General features: G+C 42.9%; 1 protein-coding gene across 2 annotated transcripts in view; it reads left to right on the top strand.

The window, feature by feature from the left end:
* The window catches only part of MIPEP (mitochondrial intermediate peptidase), a 176,960-nt gene that overhangs the window by 23,555 nt on the left and 137,993 nt on the right, over window positions 1–15,412 (top strand). For both annotated transcript variants that reach the window (XM_062194561.1, XM_062194560.1), the window contains exons 6-10: window positions 381–563; window positions 1,780–1,936; window positions 8,131–8,179; window positions 9,896–9,956; window positions 14,406–14,458. In XM_062194561.1, coding sequence (XP_062050545.1) covers window positions 381–563; window positions 1,780–1,936; window positions 8,131–8,179; window positions 9,896–9,956; window positions 14,406–14,458 — 503 coding nt within the window. The remainder of the gene's footprint in view (window positions 1–380; window positions 564–1,779; window positions 1,937–8,130; window positions 8,180–9,895; window positions 9,957–14,405; window positions 14,459–15,412) is intronic.

The following is a 15,412-nucleotide window of genomic DNA, read 5'->3' as shown; positions in this document are numbered from 1 at the left end:
CTGGAAGGGAAGACAGAAGAGCATTCAACATTTCTTGATGTTGCTAATGCAAAGATTAGTTTTATAACCTAGACATAAAATAGAACTCTATATGTTATGAAAATCTTATAGCAAAGAAACATTATAAAACCATAAGGATAGTCTTTCTGTCAGAGTAGTAAATACCTGCCAAAAATAGAATCAGTGTCTTACATATACTGTGTACTTATGTATTATACCTTCATAACAAACAGTATATCCATTTTATTTAATATATTTCTATGAAATCATAATATAATCCTGTAATATGTTTATTGATTTTCTACCCTTATAGGTTGCCTATTAAATTTGAAATATTAATTTTAAATACGTCTAAATAACTTTTATTCTCCTACATATAGCGTAAAAGAGCAGTGGACCTTAACGTTAAAATCTTGGATTTGAGTAGTAAATTTCTAATGGGAACCAACTTTCCCAACAAGATTGAGAAGCATCTCTTACCAGAGCACATTCGCCATAACTTTACACGTGATGGGGATCATATAATAATTGATGGTCTACATGCAGAGGCACCAGATGACTTGGTATGTATATTTCATTCTCCTTGTTGTTTAGGTTTCACTTGCCCATGGGGTTTGTTTTTATTTATTTACTTGTTCATTTAAAAGGCAGAGTGATAAAGAGGAAGAGACAGAAAGATCTTTTATTTGCTGGTTAAGTCCCCATTTGGCTGCAGCAGCCAGGACTGGGCCATGCCAAAGTCAGAAGCCAGGAACTCCATCCTGGCGTCGCACATGGTACAGGGGTCCAAGCGTTTGTGCCTCTTCTGCCGCTTTCCCAGGTGCATTAGCAGTAAGCTGGATTGGAAGCAGATCAGCTGGGACTTGAATGGGTGCTGTGTTATGGGATGCCAGCATTGCAAGCAGTGGTTTGACATGCTGTGCCACAGTGCCGGCCCCATGGCTGCTGTTTTGATCCAAAATTCTGTACTAATATAATAATGTCCTTAAAAGTCCTTTAGTGTTACTAAGCTCTAACAATTTAACTTGTGGGATCATTATTTCTTTAAATGTTTTGAGTAATGAAAATGGTTTATTTACTCGTGTCTCATAAGAACTCTTTATTTTTGTATGGTAAGTAGTAGCAATGATTGATTTTTTTTTTAAGATTTATTTTATTTATTTATTTGGAAGTCAGAGTTACGCAGAGAGAGAGAGAGAGGTCTTCCATTCAATGGTTCACTGCCCAGATGGCCACAACAGCTGGAGCTGTGGTGATCTGAAGGCAGGAGCCAGGGGCTTCCTCTGGACATCCCATGTGTGTGCAGGGGCCCAAGGACTTGAGCCATCTTCTACTGCTTTCCCAGGCCATAGCAGAGAGCTGGAGCGGAAGAGAAGCAGCCAGGACTAGCCCATGTGGGATGCCAGGGGTTTAACCCACTGGGCCACAGTGCCGGCCCCAGCAATGATTGATGTTTTAGACTATTGAGAATTTCTAACATGTGAAGTCTTACCCTGGTTAGAGGTACCTTATGACATGGAGGCAGGCATGTTGGGTAAAAGGTGTCTCACTTCAACCAGAAGGATACCCTGGAGCTCTAGTCAAGTGTACTGTTGAATCGTATTGTTTTATAAGGAGACTCAAAAAGTGTTGAGAAGTAGAATTAAAACGTAATGTATGTTTTCCATGGACTTTTGGAAACTCTTCATATTACGCTGAAAACTTTGCCTTTTGTACACCGCTGCATTGGGTTTTGTGTCTTTGTATTTGTATCTCTTACCATTTATTTTTTACACGTAGGTGCGAGAAGCTGCTTACAGAGTTTTCCTTTATCCCAGTGCTGGCCAGTTGAAATGCTTGGAAGAGCTACTCAGCAACAGAGATCTGCTGGCACAGTTAGTGGGCTATCCCACGTTTGCCCACAGGGCTCTTCAAGGAACAATGGCTAAAAATCCAGGTAAGCCTGTTTATACAACTGAAAGACGAAATATGGTTTTTATGAAACCGATCTTCTGATTTTAAACAGCTGTAACTCAGTGTTCTATTTTTAATACACTAGAGAATCATTAAGTGAGATTTCTTAGGTTTTTTGAAAGGACTATTTTTTAAACATAGCTAATAATTTGATGTATATGCTGTCCAACTAAGGCCTTTTATCTTATTTGCATGTTGAGAATAAATCATGCCTATGTTTTCATTTGATTCTGGTTTAAGTTTATTTTCACTCTCATGCAAGTAATTTCTGTGCTCAGTCTAACCATGTTGGTTAGAGGATGAGAGACCTGTGTTTTTGCTGAGTGGGAGGCTCAGGGTGGGCTAGGTCATGTACTAACACACAGGCCTCTGAAACTGCTTGGCAGGGTTTGTGCTGGGGAGGAGTGGGGGAATGTCTTGGGTTTGTGATAAACTTGCCTTGTACCACGTTGAGTTCCTGATGGTTCATCATGTCTAAAAGAAAAAAAATTACACAGTAATAATAGCACAAATGTATATATGCTTTTTCAAAGGTGTTTATTAAATTACAATTGTAATTTAGGCAGTAAATCAGCAGTAGGGAGATTGAGATGGTGGAACTGTTTAGATTCAAGGCAGATTTTGGAGGTCAAAGTCACAGGGCTTGGTGATGAGTGGAGAGGAAGGAGAAGGGAGTGTGATAGCTGCCCTTGGTTTCTGGTTGTGCTTCTGGATGGACTTGCCATTCACACAGAGAGGGGACACAGGGAGTGAATGAACCCTGTTTCGGGGAAATGTTGCAGTCTATCTCTGTCCTGTCCTTATTCTTTGCATGTTTATCCCCTCTCTCCTTAGCATGCCTGTGTCATCTTAAATGCGCCTAATTTTGTTCCCTACTCTTTTTTATTTTTTTGAAGGCAGAGTTAGATAGTGAGAGAGAGACACAGAGAAAGGTCTTCCTTTCACCTCCCAAATGGCTGCTATGGCCGGCGTGCTGTGCCGATCCGAAGCCAGGAGCCAGGTGCTTCCTCCTGGTCTCCCATGCAGGTGCAGGGCCCAAGCACTTGGGCCACCCTCTACTGCCTTCCCGTGCCACAGCAGAGAGCTGGACTGGAAGAGGAGCAACCCAGACAGAATCCGGCGCCCCAACCGGGACTAGAACCCTGGGTACTGGCGCCACAGGTGGAGGATTAGCCAAGTGAGCTGTGGCACCGGCCTCCCTACTCTTTCTTAAGTAGCTATTTTCCTTGGCCTATCAAGACTTTGTCAAGCCACAGACAGGTCACTCCCCAGCCTGGGTGCCTTCGCTAATGCCTTTCCCATATGGGGAACAGACTCCTCTGTTGAAGCCCTATCCAGTTTTGTAGTGCTCAGTTCTGGACTCACCTCTTTTCTGAAACCTGTCGAACTTTTTCAGATTCCTTGGGTTCTCATGTCCCTGAGCCCTCAAAGTAGTTTTCCAAATTTATTTAAGTTATTTCACATAATTTATTTTCTAAATAGCTATCATGTGAATGTTTTGTATTGTGTTTTCCTGTGGTCACTGCTTTATGTTATATTTTAACTTTTATATTATTATTAAATAATAGCATTAGAATATTATTCAGTGCTTATTCTGCTAATATCGCATTTATTTCCTTTACTGCCTTGTGCATTAGATATCTGTATCCATGTCACAAACAAGGAATCCAAAATTAGGGTATGTTGCTATAGAGTGGCAGAACTGAAACCTAAACACAGTCTAAATTCGTTGTTTTCTATGGGGACTGTTTGAGACCAAATGTCCTATCTTTTCTGTTGTCTACACTCTATTTTCATTTATTGATTAAAGTATTTAGTTATTTATTTAGAGAAGCAGAGAGAGAGATAACCCGTCCACTGTTTGTTCCCTAATGCCTGCAACACCTGGGGCTGGACCAGGCTGCAGCTGGGAGCCAGAAACCCAATCTAGGTCTCCCATATGGGTGGCAGGTCTCCCATTTAGGTTACTTGAACCAACACTTGCTGCCTCCCAAGGTGCTCATTAATAATAAGCTAGATTTGGAGCCTGAACTTGGAACTCAGGCACCTCAAAATGGGAAGCAGATATGCCAAATCTCAACTTCTGCACCAAATGCCTACTCTTGATTAAGATATTTTTACTGATTACTTATTATGTCAGACGTCATTCCAGCCACTAGAACTAAATCAGTGTAGAAGGCAGAGAAATTCAGTGCTCTTAGGCAGCTTGCATTCTTGGAAGGGAAGACAGTGAAGAAAAAAATTAGTAGGTAAAGTATTTGCTATTTTATTAATTGATCCAAGCAGTGGAGAAAATTAATGCAATTACAGGAAGGAGTCTGTGGCTCTCTTGGGGAAGAAAGTTCCAGGCAGAGGCACAGTCTGATACTAAGGTATGGAGACAGAGGAAAAGCAAAGAGTGCAAAATTGGCCAGAGGGGTATGGGGGAGGGGAGAGTAGGAAGAGGTGCAAGCAGGTGGATGCAGACAAGGAGCTACGTGAAGGAGGGCCTTAACCTGAGTGAAAGGGTGTAGACAGAGAAGTGAGAAGATCTGACTTAAATTCTTATGCTAAGTCATATGCTGCTGATACTGAGAATAGATTGCAGCAGGGCAAGGGTAGAGAAACAACGCTTAGATGCTATTTTGTAGTATTCACCATGAAAAATTATGATGTCTTGCCAGGGTGGTAGCAGTGGAGGTGGTGAGATGTGGTCAGATTCTGGATGTATAGCATTTTGGAGGGAAAGCCAAAGTTTTTGACCTAGGCAGCTGGAAAGACAGTGAGATAACTGGAAGGACCAGTAGCTTGGTGGTGGTGTTGTGTTTTTTTTTTTTTTTCTTTTTATAAAGATTTATTTATTTGAAAGAATTACAGAGAGAGAGAGGGAGACAAAAGAGAGAGAGATCTTCCATCTGCTAGTTCACTTCCTAAGTGACCTCAACAGCCAGGGTTGGACCAGGCCAAAACCAAGAGCCAGAGGCTTAATCCAGGTCTCCCATGTGGGTGTAGGAGCCCATACACTTAAGCCATCCTCTCCCACTTTTCCAGGCACACCAGCAGGGAGCTGGATTGGAAGTAGAGCAGCCAGGACCCAAACTGGTGCTTACATGGGATGCCTGCACTGCAGACAACAGCTTACCCTGCTGTGCCAGAGCATCAGTCCCAGTAGCTTGGTTTAGTTCAAAAGAAATTTGAGATGCCAGTTAATATTCAAAAGTGATGTTAAATAGGCATTTAGATCCACAGTCATGGTGTTCAGAGGGTTCTGAGCTGGGGATATAAGCTTGGGTCTTAATTTAAAGTCATGAGACTGTATGAGATCACCATGGGAGTACATTTAAAGAACCGAAGTCCAGGGGCAGTGTTGTGGCATAGAGGTAAAGCTGCCGCCTGCAGTGCTGGCATCCCGGGTGGGTGCCGGTTCAAGTCCTGGCTGCTCCACTTCTGATCCAGCTCTTTGCTAATGTGCCTGGGAAAGCAATGGAAGATGGCCTGAATGTATGGGCTCCTATACTCACATGGGAGACCTGGATGAAGCCCCTGGCTCCTGGCTTTGGCCTGGCCCAGCCCTGACTGTTGAGGTCACTTAGGGGGTGAACCAGCAGATGGAAGATCAATCTCTCTCTCTTTCTCTCTCTCCCCCGCACCCCCTCTATAATTCTGACTTTCAGATAAATCCTTGGGCGCCTATACCCATGTGGGAGACCCAGAAGAAGCTCCTGGCTCCTGGCTTTGGATCAGCCCAGGTCCAGCCATTACAGCCATTTGGGGAGTGAACTAGCGGATGGAAGACACCTCTCTCTCTCTCTCTCTCTCTCTCTCCTTCTGCCTCTCTGTAACTGTGCCTTTCAAGTAAATAAAACAAACAAAAAACCCAAAGTTTTTTTGGTGCCTTCCAAGTTTGAGAAGTCAGGCACATGTGGAAAGACCAGTAGAGGCTGCTCAGAAGTGCTGAGCACTGATTTGGGGAAGAGAGTAAATGGATATGTGGTCCTGGAAGTCACAGAAGAGATTTCATGAGGAGAAGGGAGCAATGGGCTGACTTAAACGCTGTGGGCAGGTCAAGCGTGAAGAAATCTAGGATCAACCATTGTGGACTGCAGTGTTCCTTTGGACCTGAGAAACTAAACCAGATACTCTTACTGGCATACCTCCCGTGTTCACTGTGGCTGGTGTGATGATATATATGTGTACATATACATATATGTGTGTGTGTATATATATGTCATTTTTTTTTTTAAGGTGAGACAGAGACAGAGGTTGATTGACCTTCCATCCACTAGTTTAAATCCTCAAATGCCTGCCACAATCAGGGCCGAGTCAGGCTGAAGTCAGGAGCCAGGAACTCCATCTACGTTTCCCACAGGGGTAGCAGGAACCCAAGTACTTGAGCCATCATCTCCTGCCTCCCAGGGTATGCATTAGCAGGAAGCTGAATCAGAAGTGGAGGCGAGACTCAAGCCCAGGCACTGTGATACGGGATGTAGGCATCTCAAGAAGCAGTTTAACCACTGCCAGTGTTTTGGAGTGAAGACTTTTGCACACAGTTACATAGGAGTGACCCATGTCCCTGAGGGATTTAGTTGAAGAACCTGGATATACACATATAAATGTTAACACAGATCGGCAAATTTTTGGTGCCACTTGCATAGATAAAACAATGCCATAGGATTTTAGGAGTTGGGAAAATCTATCAGAAGCTTTTGCAGCTCTTGGAGGTTTCCTGGGATGCAGAGTGAAGGAATGGGGAGGTTGCCGTGGAGAGGAGAGGGTAGGCCAGGAGTAAACAAGGTGCAGGGGTACATTCACGTGACAGGCAAGTTAGGAGGTGACTGTGCAGTGAGAGGAGCTTTCATTCTCAGGGCATTTCAAAGGCAGTCTTTAGTACGGCAGTTTTTCCCGATACCTAAATACTTGAGCCATCATCTCCTGCCACCCAGGGTATGCATTAGCAGGAAGCTGAGTCAGACGTAAGGGACTCAAGCCCAGGCACTGTGATATGGGATGCAGGCGTCCCAGGAGGCAGTTTAACCACTGTGAATGGCTTGAGACTGGTTCTTCACATATGACTAGAAAAATAAAATGGGTGAATGGTAGTAAGACATGTTAAGAAATAAAAAGTGTACATGGTGACATACTTGAAAACAGTGCTGTATGGTAGCTGGTATGCTTTTCTGAAATGAAATTGCAGTGTTGACTAGAAAATTGTTTTCGTTTCTTTTCCGAAATTCTTAATAGCATTGAATGTGGTACAGTGGTACACGAGGCAGTGTTCTCAGAACTAGTCCATCGGAGACTTGTTCAGCATCGACAGTGATGGGGAACCCAGTGGCTTTGCGGTTTAGGTTAACCTCCATCCTTTCCCTAGCCTTTCATTTCACTCAGAGAGGAGAGGAGAGGAGGTAAATTGAAGAGAGGGTGAGAAAGTTGAAACCATATTAAAGATCATCTGGAAAATATAAAGACAATGTTTGTGGCAAACGAAAGTACAGACGAAAGCTCTAAACACATAAGTCAGGGGCTGAAAGTGCTACAATAAAAATAACACAGAGAAAATTTCCTATCAAGAGAAGAGGTTGCCTTTGTGAGTTTGTAAATTGTAATGACTGTAGCTGAAGTATTTTAACAAATTACTTTAAAAATTCTATCAGAATTAAACATTTTAACATCATAATTTCTGTTTTCTTTTGGTGTTGATTCAGAATGGATTATTTTACAACACTGTATACAAATACAAAAAGAGTTAGCCAGAAAAATGTTGCTTTTTAAAATTTAATTTTCAGTAAACCCTGCTTCTCAACTGTACTGAGTTTTAAGAGCAAGTCAGAGTCTATCTCTTCAATGTGTAGAAAAAAAAGTCAGACATAGCTAAGAAATTTTTTTTCTATCTTAACATATATAAATAGAAGCACATGGAAATTTGGGGATTTTATCTTTTGCCTCACCTTACCTCTTTTAATTTGGGAGTTTAATCTAAGCTTTTGGATGATTACTGTGTCAGTGTGATTTGTTATTCTGATTAAGAAGCTTTTTATTGTATGCCCAGTATATGTTAGCAATCTGGCTTTTCTTTGAAATTCATCACCGGAAGGGAGTTGTTGTGTACAGATTACGATCATTACATTGTAATTTTGACAGATGTGTCCATTTTATTTCACATAATTGAAGATACTTTCTTTTGGATTTCATTTTTAGAGACTGTTATGCAGTTCCTTGAGAAACTATCTGACAGACTTTCTGAAAGGTTAGTTTTCAGTTTTCAGTTATGTTATTTATTTATTGAGAATTAGACAGTGACCTGCTAGGAGGCTAACTGGCCCTTTGAGCAGGAGCCCTTCCCACTGAGTCAGACGGCACGGTCGTCTTCCTCAGGGGCTACCCGGAAAGCAGAGGCCGTCCCCTCGCATGAACCACTTGTCTGTAGGAGCTCACCTTTCGTGTGGAGTTTGAAACATGCCCAGTACCACCTTGAAGCTGTTTTAACGTGGACCACTGATTTTACAACACGTTCATAAAATAACACTTGCTTTCTTTTGGCCTGAGTGCTGGAGGCTGTCTGATGTGGTTGGTGGTGATCACGAGTGTTTGAAGACTGTCCTGCCTCACTGTAGATTCCGCTGCCTGGTGACTCCCCTTGCTGTGCTGCTGCCTTCCCTGCCCTTCCCCTGCCCAGGCCCTTCCGTCCCGCACGTGCCCGTCGCTGGTGCTCTTTGCTCTTCTCGGACTCAGTGGGGGCCGATGGACAGCTGCCCCTGAGCCCTGGGCTCCCAGGAGAGGCTGCTCTGCCTTGTCTTTTGTTCTCAGTGATGCTGTCTAAAATTTTGTTTGCTTTTTTTTTTTTTTTTTGACTGCACACACGCAATCAGCTTTAGCTTAGATTTTATTTGGCATTATAAACTCCTACGTTAGACTCCGTCTTCTCTATTTTGAATTAGTGTATAAATTCTAAAATTTTCTTAAGTCCCAGTGAACCATTTTGTCTTTAGTATGATGAAGAGGGAGTGTTGATTATGCAGTTATTTGAGAATTTATCCTATTTTGCTTTGTTAGTTAAGTGACAGCATTCTTTCTACACTTACGTGTAGCTACACATTGTATTTTGAGCTTATTTTCATAATTTGCAAAAGTATATTATTATATAGAAATATATTGGAGTTGTAACAGAGGCTTCATATTTACAAACATTGAATACCTATTTAATTATTACCCAGCTAGAGTTTCTCTGTAAGGTAAAATATTTAAAATATTAAATGTGTTAAAATATTAACTATAAATAAATGCTCATATTTTTTGTAGAAAGCGTTTGTTACTTTTTTACCTTTTTAGAAAAAGCAGTGATTTAAAGCTTGCTTTGCACGTTTCTGTAACATTACTGCTTTTGTCCCACATCTGTACTTTCTAGACATATCTGCCATGATATTTTTTAGGGTAGAAATAGCAGTCGAGGGGCCGGTTTTGTGGCGTAGCGGGTATCTACCACCCCCAGCACCAGCACCCCTTATGGGCAGTGGTTTGAGTCTTGGCTGCTCCATTTCTGATCCAGCTCTCTGCTGTGGCCTGGGAAAGCAGTAGATGATGGCCCAAGTACTTGGGCCCCTGTATCCGCGTGGGAGACCTTGAAGAAGCTCCTGCTGGCTTCGGACCAGCCCAGCTCCAGCCGCTGCAACCATTTGGGGAGTGAAATAGCAGATAGAAGATTCTTTATCTCTCTCTCTGTAATTTTGTCTTACAAAAATAAATAAAAATCTTAAAAAAAAAGAAATAGAAAAAGAATACTGATTTATATATTTTTGTCTCTTCTAATATCTTTGTAAACTTTGGGTGAATACTGGTTTACATTTGCACTGCAAACTAAACTATTTTTATTAGAATATTAGAAAGCATTATAGGCAAGCTAGTTCTTTCATAATGTACTTATTAAAATTTTGTTCTAACAAATATTGATAATCCTGTTTTACAGAACCATAAAAGATTTTGAGGTGATGAGAAGGATGAAAATGAAACTAAATCCTCAAAATTCTGTAAGTAACTATGTTGGAATATTTTTACTATAATATAAACAAGATATCAACTGAAATCACTATCTTGATTCTAAAACTTTTTTGTGATATGCTTGTTGGAGGCCTGCATAGTTTTTTTTTTTTTTCTTCTGATCCTTGTTTTTTTGAAGTAAAATCTGTAGAATATTTGATCCGTATGTCCATGTCTGATGTTGCCTGGAAACCTCTGATTGTTGTTGATTAGTTATGTGAGTGTGCCTGTACGGATAATACCCGTAATGTGTGTGCATTCATGCAAAGGCTGCCTGCGTTCCGTAGAGAGTCGGCTTCTCGGGTTTAAGCAGCCTTACATGGGCGTGGTCTGCAGGTCGGCAGTGGTCGCCATCGGTCTTGACGTTGCACTTCCTGTGCTCATTTGTTTGCTCACTTGTGGTGCTCAGTTAAGTAACTCATTGTTGATTGAGGAAGTGTACTCCACTCAGAACACTTAAGTGTTCTTTTCAGTCATAGAGTATCTGTGCCCAGAGTGCTGCCCGAGGGATTGGGGTGCTCTGAAAAGTGATGGGATTCTGCATTTTAGGACTTTCATTCCCATTTGGCGTGGAGATGCCACAGAGATGCTAGGGTTGTGTGCATATTCTTTTATAGGCAATGTTGTTGGAAATTCTTGAGTTGGTAGCTATTGGCTGCCAGAGCCACAGTCATAGGGAAAATACAGGGAAACAGGTGTTGTAGATTTATAAACTATTTACTAGATTCCCAGATACAGCCACCAAGAAATAGATCAATCATATGAAGTTTAGCCATTTACCGCATGACATGTCAGTCTGTTAATTAATGGTGGGAGTTCTGTCCAACAAAGTAATGCACCTTTTCGCTAGGTAGGTAGTTCCATTTAGGAAACTAGAAAATAGATCAGGATTGATTTTGGTGAATACAGACATAGAAAAAGTGAAAGATAGGGTATTGCCGAAAGCTAATTTAGTAGAAGCTAGTATAACTCGAATGTATTCTCCCCAGACATTTATGCTTAGCTTATCTATACAGGAGCTTTTTGTTGTTGTTGTTGTTGTTTAATTTATTTGGAAGACAGAGTTACAGAGATAGATCTTCCATCCACTGGTTCACTCCCCAAATGGCTGCAACAGCTGGGGCTGAGCCAGGCTGAACCAGGAGCCAGGAGCTTCATCTGAGTCTCCCAGGTGGGTGCAGGGCCCCAAGCACTTGGGCTATCTTCTGCTGATTTTCCCAGGCACATTAGTGGAAAGTTGGATCGGAAGTAGAGCAGCTGGGACTTGAACTAGCACCCAAATGGGATGCTGCTGTTGCAGGCAGAAGCTTAACCCAGTATGCCACAACGTTGGTCCCAGTACCGGTTGTTCTGATCTGTGGTAAATGCTTGGTCTTCTTACGTGAGTCTCTTTTAGGGAAATGGTTCCCCCACTCGCCTTTCTGCCCTAGCCAGAACCTGCACTTCAGGCCAAGGGTTCTCAGAGTGTGGTGCCCCAGACCAGAAGCAGTGGCATCAGCTGGGAAGATGTTAGAAATAAAAATTCTTGAGCCCCACGTCAGCACCACTGAATGAAAGACTCTAGGATGGGCCCCCCAGTCTGAGTTTCAACAAGCCCTCTGGGTGGTTCACACTCCCTCCCCCCATAATCAGGTGTTAGGTCCTGCAGATTCTACCTGCTCCTTGTGCCCACTGCCACAGCCTTGGTTGGGGACATGGTTAACCTCTCTCCCAGATTATAATTGTAGTTACCTCATTGGTTTTCTAGCCCTTTAGTCTTGCTCCTCTCAAAACCCTCCTGGATTCTGACTGCTTAGCAACACCTAGCCCAGTGTTAGCCATTGAGCACATTCTCAACACTCACTTGAACTATGAAACAATGAAATGAATTGCCACCAAAGGGATTTTTCTTTTTATTTTTCTTTCTTATGAATGTGGTCAATATTTACTCAATTAATTACTTGAAAAGCAGAGATAGAGAGACCTTCCGTCTGCTGGGTCGCTCTCCACATGCCTGCTACATCCATGGCTGGGCCGGGCCAAAGTCAGGAGCCAGGATCTCAATCCATGTGTCTACACATGGATGGCAAGGACTCAGGTCTTGAGCCATCAGCTGCCGCCTACCATGGTGGACATTAGCAGGTAGCTGGAATTGGGAGTAGAGTCAGACTTGAACTCAGGCACTCTGATAGGAGATGCAGACATCCCAAGCAGCATCTTAACCACTATACCAGCTGCCCAACCCACAAGCACTTTCCTAAAAAGCAGATCTCATCTTGTCACTCTCTTGATGCAAATTCTACAAGAGCTCCCTGTAATTCTGAGGTTTTCTTTCCAATTTTTGAATTCTCCTACCAAGCCCTTGAGGTTTGGTCCTTACCTGTCTCTCCATCCCCATCTTTTATGCCCCTTTCTGAGGCTAAGTTCATAATTTTTGCTTTCTAGCTAGTTCCTGTGTGATACTCATGCCCTTTCTTCACTTACTTTTGTGTTCCTCCCCTCCCCTCCGCTCTCCTTCCCTTCCCTCTCCTCCCCTCCCTTTCCCTCTCCTCCCCTCCCCTCCCCTTTCCTCTCCTCTCCTCCCCTCCCCTCTCCTCCCTTCCCTTCTCCTCACCTCCCTTCCCCTCTGCTCGCCTCCTTTCCCCCCTCCCCTCCTCTCCTCTCCCCTCCTCTCCTCTCCCTCCTCTCCCCTCTCCTTTGCCTCCTTTTATTCTTACCGAATTTGGTGAGTAGCTTCCAGTCATTCACAAACACAGTACATGGGAGTGCCTTTTCTCCTTTCCCACCTGGATTAACTACTCCCATCCTTCAAGTCTCAACTCAGGTTTTGCCTCCTTCAAAACATTTCCCGACCTGCCATGGTGACTTCACTGCCCTTCCCATGGGCTCTGGATCATAGGCTTGGCATACTGCTCTCTGATTGTTGAGTCACCTGTCTTTCCCCTGCCTAGCCCATCAGCTCCTTGACATAGGGATGGTGTCTTCCTTGTTTCTGTATCATTAGAGCCTGCACTCTGTCCAGCATCTGAAGATGGTAAATTCTCATCTCCTAGGGGCTGGCACTATGGTGTAGTAGGCTAAGCCTCTGCCTGCTGCGCAGGCATCCCATATGGGTGTTGGTTTTTGTCCTGGCTGCTTCTATTCCAATCCAGCTCTCTGCTTATGGTCTGGGAAAGCAGTGGAAGATGGCCTAAGTGCTTGGACCCCTGCACCCATGTGGGGGACCTGAAAGAAGCTCCTGGCTCCTGGCTTTGGACCAGCCTAGCACTGGCCCCTGCGGCCGTTTGGGGAGTAAACCAGCAGATGGAAAACCTCTCTCTGTGTGTCTTCCTCTGTCTGTCTCTGTAACTCTGCCTGTCAAATAAATAAATAAAACCTTAAAAAAAATTTCTCGTCTCCTAAAGTCAGAGTGTGCCAGGGGCTGAATCCTGGGGAGCTCACAGGCAGGAAAAAAACCAGCCTACAGGTGTCTTACTTCATCATGCATCCTGTGATTCAAGTATGGTTGTGGAATTTGGAGATCACCTTGTGATCAAGGAGGTGATGCCAGGCTGAAGTTTTAAAGGATAGGTAATGAGCAGGGCAGCCAACATCTGTTAGGCTCCTACTTAGTGCCGGGTGTTCTACTGAACAGTTTAAGTGTATTTAGCAATCCTGTTTGGGAGATGCAGTGGTTCATATGCCAAATATTTATTGAATGACTGTTATATACCAGTAACTCTTCAGGGTACCAGGATACAGTTGGATACAAGCAAGGTCCTTGCCCTCATGCAGCTTACAGTCTGTTAAGGCCTGATAACTTGATCCCAGGCCATCTGACTGCACAGCCTGATCTCTTGTCCACTTTTGTCACTGTCACCTGGACACCTTATGTGGAGGATGATCCGTTGAGGTGTTGAAACTTTCCTTTCTTTCAGTGTTTTGTACCAGTCATCAACAACTATTCAGTACTTCGTTATGATGTATTTTCTTTGCCAAGATTCAACTTAAATCTGCATAGTTGCATTTCAGATTGTTGCTTACATGTTGGGGACCCACCCTAATCTTCTTGCTTAGATTTAAAAAGAACCGTAATCTTGCCTGCAGTGTATCTTATGCATCTTAATACGTGGCTTACATTTTGGGGGAAATTTCATCATGACTAATTTAATCCATTAATGTTGACTTCTGTTAGTTTGCATTTGGGGATGACATTTGTTTACCTTTTCCCCAGATTCTGAGGTTGGGCCTTGTTTATACTTCTCTACCCATTGATTACATGGAAGTCAAAATAGAAGGAAAGTATTTCCTGCCAAGCCATGAATTTTGGAGTTTTTCTGAAATTTTTCTGATTTACATTAGCACTAACTGGTTTACATTCTGTAAGCTGACTGACTTGGCAATAGCTGGTTTATATTTTATAAGCTAGTTAACACTGAAACAGTCTCTGTCTTTTCTAACTGTGAATTATTTCATTGTAGGAATTAATGCCTTGGGATCCCCCCTACTACAGTGGTTTGATTCGTGCAGAGAGGTAAGTTTTTCAAGAAGTGACATCTGTGAGAAGGAAATTCATACTTCTTCAGCACTTTGTACATTCAGTTAGTAACTGCTGTCACGCTCTCACTTGCACACATTACAAACCTGTTTCCCCACAAACCCATCCTCTGTGCTGGCGCGGCCAGTGCTTGCCACAGAGTTTTATGCCTGTGCATTGCAAGGCCATGCTGTTGCTCATAGTATCATGCTTCAGTCTTCACCCACAGGCCCATTTTTATGTCACTTCCTTGTTTAAAACTCCCTACTGGGGCAAGCATTTAGCACAGTTGTGAAGACTCAGGTTAAGATGCCCATGTCCTAAAAGAGGAAACCTGGATTTGATACCCAGCTTTGTGTCCTGACTCAAGCTTCCTGCTGATACACACACACTGGGAGGCAGCAATGATGGCCCAAGTAATTGGGTTCCTGCCATTCACATGGGATACCTGCATCAAACTCCTGGCTCTCCACTTTAGTCCCAGCCATTGTGCATGTTTGGAGAATGAATCAATGGATGATAACTCTGTCAAATCAGAAAGGAAGAAAGAAAAACACTCCCTCTGGTGTTCAGAATCTGGTTTCTGTGGGGACTGGGGCTTTGCTAGAATCTTTGCCTTGTCCGACTGCCAGCCCAGGGTGGGTGCCCGCAGATGTTTGTTGAAACAGTGAAAGAATTACAGGTGGTACTTTGCCTGATGCTAGGTGATTTCCTTATGTTTTCTCATATAAATTTGAACATACTGTCAACATCTAGCAGGATAGAAATTGAATGATGAGTTAGGAAATTTAAGTAGCTTCTTGTTTATTCTTCTGTGTTATTATATATGTGGCAAAGTAGTAGACATAAGTATATGTTTATCCCAAAGTATGCTTTATTTCTGCCATTTTCATATTTATTACTTTTTCTAAAAAAAGGACTTATATGTTTACTTGAAAGTCAGAGATAGAA

This window comes from Lepus europaeus, chromosome 6, assembly GCF_033115175.1.
Source record: "Lepus europaeus isolate LE1 chromosome 6, mLepTim1.pri, whole genome shotgun sequence".
NCBI lineage: Eukaryota > Metazoa > Chordata > Mammalia > Lagomorpha > Leporidae > Lepus > Lepus europaeus.
This window is presented reverse-complemented; position numbering and strand designations above follow the sequence as displayed.